We start from the raw sequence: 8338 nt of genomic DNA on the forward strand, positions 1-8338 counted from the left end.
ATATTTATCACTGAGCCACCAGGGAGGCTTTGATTTAACTGCCTCTTTAAGGGGCTCCACCCTTTTAGGGAGAATGTCCACACCCTTTCTCTCCAGATGTGCATCTCTGCCTTGCTTCTGTCTTAACAAAACAGCTTCTGTCTGTGCTTTCCTGTTTGTTGTGCTGTGTCTCTAAAAATACACTTTTTCTTTTCTTTTTTTTTTTTTTTTACCATTTTGCCTTCTTGAGAAATACATTTTTCAATGCAGGCAAGAGCCAGGGAAACCTTGTTTCCAGCCTCTAGCCCCTGGTGGATGAGCGGCTAGGAGTCCTGGGTTTCATCCAGGCCCCCCAGGTCCAATTCCTGAGCAGAGAACTAATACTTTGCTTCCAGCCCCCACTCATGGCTCTCTCTCTCTCTCTCTTTGAGATCAGCCCCACTGGGTTTCAGAAGATGGAAATTGCAAAGGATTGATAAACAAATCTTTGCCATTCCATGCTGAAAAGTCTTTCAAAGACAAGAAATTATGTCATAGCAGCTCTTTTTTCTGACATAGGTCCCGTAATCTAAACTATTTTGAGCCACGAAGGGAGAGGCAAAAGGCTTTTCTTTAGGCTGCAGCATCTTAATTGCCTTCAGTTCAAAATAATCTACAAGCCAAAGTGGCACATTTTACAGTGGAAATTCTGCCCCCTGCCACTTCTCCTTAAGCAACGTTTCCAGTATATAATAATAGTATATTATTTGAAATATATTTAAAGATGCTGAAGCTCCAACACTTTGGGTACCTGATGCGAAGAGCCAACTCATTTGAAAAGACCCTGATGCTGGAAAGATTGAGGGCAGGAGGAGAAGGGGATGACAGAGGATGGGATGGTTGGTTGGCATCACCAACTCGATGGACATGAGTGTGAGCAAACTCCAGGAGATAGTGAGGGACAGGGAAGCCTGGCATCCATGCAGTCCATGGAGTTGCAAAGAGTTGGACAAAAGTTAGTCACTGAACTGAACTGAACGGATGTTTAAGAAACCAAATCTCGGAGACAGGGAGCTTGTCAATGTGTCCTTTTTCACCTGCTCCCCATCACTCCTCTGCTTCCTAGAACTGGACTCCCGGGGCCAAGGGCACATGGACTTTCTTGACGGCTTGCTGTGTCATTTTCTCAGCAGATCTGACCCTCCTCGGCTTTATCTAGGATGCTGTGTCAGGATGTTCACCAATTTGGTCAAAAGCTGATCCGCAGGCGGCTGCTGGAGCCCAGGGACGGGTTTGAGAGGCTCAAGACTGGTCATCTGAACACTCTGGACCTGGTGGCCTTGGGTGTGGGCAGCACCCTGGGAGCTGGTGTGTACATCTTGGTTGGAGAAGTGGCCGTGTATGAGGCTGGACCAACAACTGTCATCTGCTTCTTTGTGGCCGGCCTGTCTACTCTTTTGTCCGGGCTCTGCTATGCGGAGTTGGCAGCCTGGGTACCACGCCCCGGTTCTGCCTATCTCTACAGCTACGTCACCATGGGTCAGCTGTGCGCCTTCATCATTGGCTGGAACGTCATCCTGTCCTTTGTCATGGGTGAGAAGATGGGATGGGGGAAGGCGGGGCTTAAGGTCAGAAAATTCAGAGGGGGATTGGAGTGTTGCTGACTCATGAGATCTTTATTATCCACCTTGTGTAGTGAAGTGGGTAATTGTAGAGGAACTTCATAGCTTGAAACTTTATTCTACTTAGATCTACACTGCTTTCCTGAAATGATGCGAGCTAGAACCGAGAAGGAAAAGCACCTGTAGGGGGTGGGTGAGAGGAGCCCACAAGCTCCTCCCCTCACTGTAGTGAAGTCTCTGCTCAGCTGTTTCCTTTCATCTCCTCCTAAAATATTAAATTGGAGAAGGAAATGGCAACCCACTGCAGTATTCTTGCCTGGGGAGTACCGCGGACAGAGGAACCTGCCAGACTACAGTGCATGGGGTCACAAAGAGTTGGACACGACTGAGTGATTAACAACAACAACAACACCACATTAAATAGTTGACCTGTTCTGTGAATCATCTGGGCCTGCTCTGTCCACGCCATAAAAGGAAACATTTGGAGATTAGGGATTTTCTGTTTTTTCCCCCAAATAAATCGCATGGTACACGGTCAGGGTGCAATTTGTATTTGTCAATGGGTCTTCATCTTTTGCTGCTGTAGCGACTGCCTGTGAGGCCAGAGCCTGGAGCTACACCTTTGACAGCCTGATTGGGAACCACATCTCTCAGGCGTTCCAGGAGACTTTCTCTCTGCATGTGCCCTACTTCCTGGCCACCTATGTAGACTTTTTTGCCTTGGTCCTGGTGCTGCTGCTCACAGGTGAGATAGAAGTCAGCTAAAGTGGGGTGTGGAAGGGGAGCTGGGGTACAAAAGTCTTGGGGTTCCGGAATGCTGGGAGGATTAGGACTGGAATGAAGTGTCTGAGATAAGAGAGACAGGAAGGCAAGACACAGACCATTGTTATCAACCCTTAGCAGTCTTGACATTCTGGCTTGGATCATTCTGTGGTGTCGGGGGCTCTCCTGTTCATTGTCGGTTTTGCTTTCAGTCGTTGTCAGATCCTGAGTGGCACCCCTGGTCTTTGTTTTTTAGTCGGTAAGTCGTTATCTGACTCTTTGCCACCCCATGCAGTGTAGCCCGCCAGGTCCCTCTGTCCACAGGATTTTCCAGGCAAGACTACTGGAGTGGGTTGCCATTTCCTTCTGCAGGGGATCTTCCTGACCCCAGGATCAAACCTGCATCTCCTGCATTGGCAGGTGGATTCTTTACCACTGAGCCACCAGGGAAGCCACCACTTATCTTTACTCACTAGAAAAATTGATGCCTTCCACCCAAAGTATGACAATCAGAATGCCTCAAGATATTGCCAGAAGTTTCTTCAGAGACAAAGTCACCCCCATCTGATAATCATTACTTAGGCGTACAAGTTTCTTCCTTGTACTGAGACTGAAGATGTTTGTTTAATTCAGAGGAAATTCACACAAAATAAAATTAACCATTTTACTGTACTCCCCCAGTTTACTGAGATATGATTGCTATACAAGATTATATAATTTTAAGATGAGGAAAGTGATGATTTGATAGACCTGTCTACTATGAGATGACTGCCACAATAAGAAATTAGCCATTTGCAAATGCACAATTCTGTGGGACTTTTATTACATTCACAGTGCTGTGGAACCATTACCTCCACCTAGTTCCAGACATTTTCATCACAACAAAAGGAAATCCCTAAAGATTTAAACATAAGACCAGACTATAAAACTCCTAGAGGAAAACACAGGCAAAACACTCTCCGACATAAATCACAGCAGGATCCTCTATGACCCACCTCCCAGAGTATGGAAATAAAAGCAAAAATAAACAAATGGGACCTAAATAACTTAAAAGCTTTTGCACAACGAAGGAAACAATAAGCAGAGAGAAAAGACAGCCTTTGGAATGGGAGAAAATAATAGCAAACAGAGCAACTAACAAAGAATTAATCTCAAAAATATAGAAGTAACTCCTGAAGCTCAATTCCAGAAAAATAAACAACCCAATCAAAAACTGCGTCAAAACCAACTAAACAGACAGTTCTCCAAAGAAGACATACAGATGGCTAACAAATACATGAAAAGATGCTCAACATCACTCATTATCAGAGAAATGCAAATCAAAACCATGATGAGGTACCATCTCACACCAGTCAGAATGGGTGTTATCAAAAAGTCTACAAATAATAAATGCTGGAGAGGGTGTGGAGAAAAAGGAACCCTCTTACACTGTTGGTGGGAATGCAAACTAGTACAGCCACTATGGAGAACACTGTGGAGATTCCTTAAAAAACTGGAAATAGAACTGCCATATGACCCAGCAATCCCACTGCTGGGCATACACACTGAGGAAACCAGAATTGAAAGAGACACTTGTACCCCAATGTTTATCGCAGCACTGCTTACAATAACCAGGACATGGAAACAACCTAGATGTCCATCAGCAGACGAATGGATAAAAAAAGCCGTGGTACATATACACAATGGAATATTACTCAGCCATTAAAAAGGATATATTTGAATCAGTTCTAATGAAGTGGATGAAACTGGAGCCTATTATACATAGTCAAGTAACCCAGAAACAAAAACACCAATACAGTATACTAACACATATATATGGAATTTAGAAAGATGGTAACAATGACCCTCTATGCAAGACAGCAAAAGAGACACAGATGTATAGAACAGTCTTTTGGACTCTGTGGGAGAAGGCAAGGGTGGGATGATTTGAGGGAATAGCATTGAAACATGTATATTACCATATGTGAAACAGATCGCCAGGTTCAATGCATGAGACAGGGTGCTCAGGGCTGGTGCACTGGGATGACCCTGGGGGATGGGATGGGGAGGGAGGTGGGAAGGTGGTTCAGCATGGGGAACACATGTACACCCATGGCTGATTCATGTCAATGTATGGCAAAAACCACTACAATATTGTAATTAGCCTTCAACTAAAATAAATAAATTAAAAAAAAAAAATTGTGGTGACTGCAGCCATGAAACTAAAAGACGCTTACTCCTTGGAAGGAAAGTTATGACCAACCTAGATAGCATATTCAAAAGCAGAGACATTACTTTGCCAACAAAGGTCCGTCTACTCAAGGCTATGGTTTTTCCACTGGTCATGTATGGATGTGAGAGTTGGATGGTGAAGAAAGCTGAGCTCCAAAGAATTGATGCTTTTGAACTGTGGTGTTGGAGAAGACTCTTGAGAGTCCCTTGGACTGCAAGGAGATCCAACCAGTCCATTCTAAAGGAGATCAGCCCTGGGATTTCTTTGGAAGGAATGATGCTGAAGCTGAAAGTCCAGTACTTTGGCCACCTCATGCGAAGAGTTGACTCATTGGAAAAGACTCTGATGCTGGGAGGGATTGGGGGCAGGAGGAGAAGGGAACGACAGAGGATGAGATGGCTGGATGGCATCACCGACTCGATGGACATGAATTTGAGTGAACTCCGGGAGTTGGTGATGGACAGGGAGGCCTGGCGTGCTGCGATTCATGGGGTTGCAAAGAGTCGGACACGACTGAGTGACTGAACTGAGCTGAAAATAAATAAATTAAAAAACACAAAAAACAAAAGGAAACCCTCTACCCTCTGAGCAGTCACCATCCACCTGCTACTAATGCCCAGACCCCAGCCCCTGTAACCACTAGTTTCCTTTCTGTGTCTATGGATTTGGTTATTTTGGATGTCTCATATTCTATCTTTCCCACAGGTCTACTGGTTCTGGGAGTTCATGAGTCAGCCCTAGTTAGCAAAGTGTTCACAAGCTTGAACCTTTTGGTCCTCAGCTTCATCATCCTCTCTGGCTTCATTAAGGGAGACCTGCACAACTGGAAGCTCACGGAACACGACTACTCATTGACCACATTGAACACATCTGGATACAGTGACATCTCTCGGTTAGGAGGGTCCTCTTGGCCAGCTCTTGCATGTGGATGGTGCAGAGCTGGGAATATGGTGGAGACTAAAGAGACCTGGGCTGATGGATCCAGGGGATGGGAGTCCTGGAGCCCAGCACTTGTAGTATTAAGGGAGGAGCCCAGAAGAGGTAACTGAACTCACCTTACCCACCTTCTTTCTTGTTGCTTCTCTCATCATAGCTTGGGCCCTCTGGGTTCTGGAGGGTTTGTGCCCTTTGGCTTTGAAGGGATTCTTCATGGAGCAGCGACATGTTTCTATGCCTTTGTTGGCTTTGATGTCATTGCCACTACAGGTAACGTGGTCACTGTGTGTCCTATCGAGGGTCTGGGTAGGTAGGGCTGTCCTTGGGCATAGGGATTGGGATAAGGTTAGACTGCTTTTGGAGGTGCAAGAAGGAAGGGGATTTTGTGCTTTCATTCCAGTGTCTTTCTTGACTCAATACTGCATCCATCTTGCAGGGGATGAAGTCTCAAATCCTCATCGTTCCATCCCCTTGGGCATCATGATTTCACTCTCCATCTGCTTTTTGGCGTGTTTTGGTGTCTCGGCGGCACTCACTCTCATGGTGCCCTACTACCAGATTCAGCTTGAGAGCCCCTTGCCGCAGGCTTTTCTCCACATTGGGTGGGGCCCTGCCAGATATGCGGTGGCTGTTGGCGCCCTCTGTGCTCTTACGTCCAGGTCAGTGTCTTGGTTTTCTCCCCATCCACTGTCAGATGCTCAGGTATCTCAGCCCTTGGGATTGAGAGACAAGTGGGAAGGATTTCTTGCCCCTTGTAGACTATGGAGCAGAAGCTGCTGTCTGCCCTGCTTCTGCACGTCCTCATATGTGTTTCCATTTTATTTTCCAGTCTCCTGGGTACCATGTTCCCCATGCCTCGGTTGATCTATGCAATGGCAGAGGATGGGCTCCTTTTCCGGGGACTTGCTCTGACCTGTACCCGCACAGGCACCCCCATCCTGGCCATCATATCTGCTGGAAGTCTTACAGGTTAAAAACAACAACAACAACAAATCCACTCTGTCCTTGATCAATTTTCTAGACTTGTATATTTTCTCTGGTTTCTCACTGTCTCCATCCATCTTGTTTGTTCCCTCATTCCAGGGGTCATGACTTTACTCTTTGAGCTCAGTGATCTTGTGGACCTCGTGTCAACTGCGATGCTGCTTGCTTACTCCCTGGTGGCATTTTCTGTTCTTGTCCTCAGGTGAGACTCCAGTATAGTTTGACTGGGGTCGGGGGAGAGAGGTCTTTTGTTTGTCCAAGTTTAATCGGGAGATAATCCTTTTCCGCCTTCCATGCTCGCTTCTAAATGTCCTGCTATCATTAAGTTGGGAAAGATTAGACTGTCTGATGTTGGATGAGTAGGGGCTGCTATGAATATTGACTTAATATTTCTACTTCAGGTATCAGCCAGACCAGAACTTAAGCAACAATGAGGCAACAGAGGAGGAAATTGATATTTCTCTGCTAGAAGCAAGTCATTTTGAACCTAGGCCTGAAGCAAGAACCTCAAACATTCTAAAGAGTCTCTGGTGCCCCAGTAACACCATTCCCACTCTGAAATCTGGGCAGATTGTCTATTCGTGTGCCTTCCTGCTTGGTTAGTGTTGGGATTTCTCATTGGTTGTATTCTGAAATTAACAGAATGGGGAGGGCAGATCATGTGGGGAAGTTGAGGAAGAATCAAGGTAGGATGGCCCTTCATGAGGTGGACAGTTTCAGAGATGGGTGTGACCCAAAGTTATGACGTCTTTGTCTTCTGGGTCCAGCCTGTTCTCCTCCACCTTGACCCTTGCAGTTCTCCTGCTGACCATCCTGAGCCTGGTCCTGGCCCAGTGGCCCAGCCAGGTGTTCTCTGGAGACCCTGGGCTCACAACAGTGGCTGTGCTGCTGCTGCTGCTCATCACTGGGGTCACGGCCATCATCTGGAGGCAGCCCCAGAGTCCCTCTCCTGTTTACTTCAAGGTAAGTGACCTTATGTGCCCAGAGTGTCCACCTTGAGTGAATGAAGTCAGCCTGCTTTGAGGTGTAAACATCTCTGTCAGACCAAGGAGTAAGGGGAGTTGCTAAAACCCATGAACACTTCTCTGATCCACACTCGGTGCTTCACATACACAATCTCAGGAGGCACTGAACTCAGCCTGAATAGGATTGTGGTCACCCTACCCATACAGGGCAGCGTCTCCCTCTCAGATGTCTGGACTGTATTCAGGGATGAACTGACTCTGCCCACAGGTCCCTGCTCTGCCTGTCCTCCCACTGGTGAGCATCTTTGTGAACGTTTACCTGATGATGCAGATGGACACTGGGACCTGGACCCTATTTGGCATTTGGACGGGGATTGGTAAGTGGCTTCCTTGGAAAATAAGACCTCCTGAGGAACTGAATCAAATCACCTTCCTACTACTTCTCCCCTCCTGTTAGACATCATAAAAGGAGGCCCGTTGGGCATTTGTAAGTGAGAAAAGTGCCAACTTTTCTTTCTCACTGTCTCATTTGCCTACTAGGATTCGCCATATACTTTGGATATGGGATCAGACACAGCCTGGAGAACAATGAGCCACAGCCACCAGCCTCCACCTCGCAGACTTGACAAAAACATTCCTAGTGATGAATCGTCTTAACCACAGGAAACAGATGCTGTGTGGAATCCTTCTATGCACTGGAGGTATCTTGTGGTTCAAGGGGCATTTTGAGCCTCTATGGAGCTTGAGGTTGGAATGCGTTTAGAGCCCTGTGTTCATTGGTAGTGGACAAAATGGCTTCAGAGTTGTATAATTTTAAGTTTTCAAAGCTTAGTATGCATGCAGAAAAGTGTGTGCTTCATAAGTGAGTTGCAAGATCAGTTTTCACAAAGAAAGTACAA

At 46.3% G+C, this 8338-nt stretch overlaps 1 protein-coding gene across 1 annotated transcript; it reads left to right on the forward strand.

The window, feature by feature from the left end:
- The first annotated feature begins 1178 nt into the window (after positions 1–1178).
- LOC129631095 (cationic amino acid transporter 3-like) lies at positions 1179–8097 on the forward strand. The gene is made up of 11 exons (XM_055551875.1): positions 1179–1551; positions 2167–2325; positions 5260–5446; positions 5648–5760; positions 5927–6149; positions 6320–6459; positions 6574–6676; positions 6876–7072; positions 7271–7437; positions 7708–7816; positions 7980–8097. Exons 1-11 carry the CDS (start codon positions 1179–1181, stop codon positions 8063–8065), a joined length of 1857 nt encoding a protein of 618 aa, XP_055407850.1. The 3' UTR covers positions 8066–8097.
- The last annotated feature ends 241 nt before the right edge of the window (positions 8098–8338 follow it).

This window comes from Bubalus kerabau, chromosome 17 (genome assembly GCF_029407905.1).
Source record: "Bubalus kerabau isolate K-KA32 ecotype Philippines breed swamp buffalo chromosome 17, PCC_UOA_SB_1v2, whole genome shotgun sequence".
NCBI lineage: Eukaryota > Metazoa > Chordata > Mammalia > Artiodactyla > Bovidae > Bubalus > Bubalus kerabau.

What these genes read in the sequence shown, in the direction of transcription:
- LOC129631095 (XM_055551875.1), top strand. Translation starts at nt 1,179, where the DNA reads ATGCTGTGTCAGGATGTTCACCAATTTGGTCAAAAGCTGATCCGCAGG. An exon ending in GGATACAGTGACATCTCTCG is followed by an intron (nt 5,447 to 5,647) that starts GTTAGGAGGGTC and finishes CTCTCATCATAG; the next exon opens with CTTGGGCCCTCTGGGTTCTG. An exon ending in ATCTGCTGGAAGTCTTACAG is followed by an intron (nt 6,460 to 6,573) that starts GTTAAAAACAAC and finishes CCCTCATTCCAG; the next exon opens with GGGTCATGACTTTACTCTTT.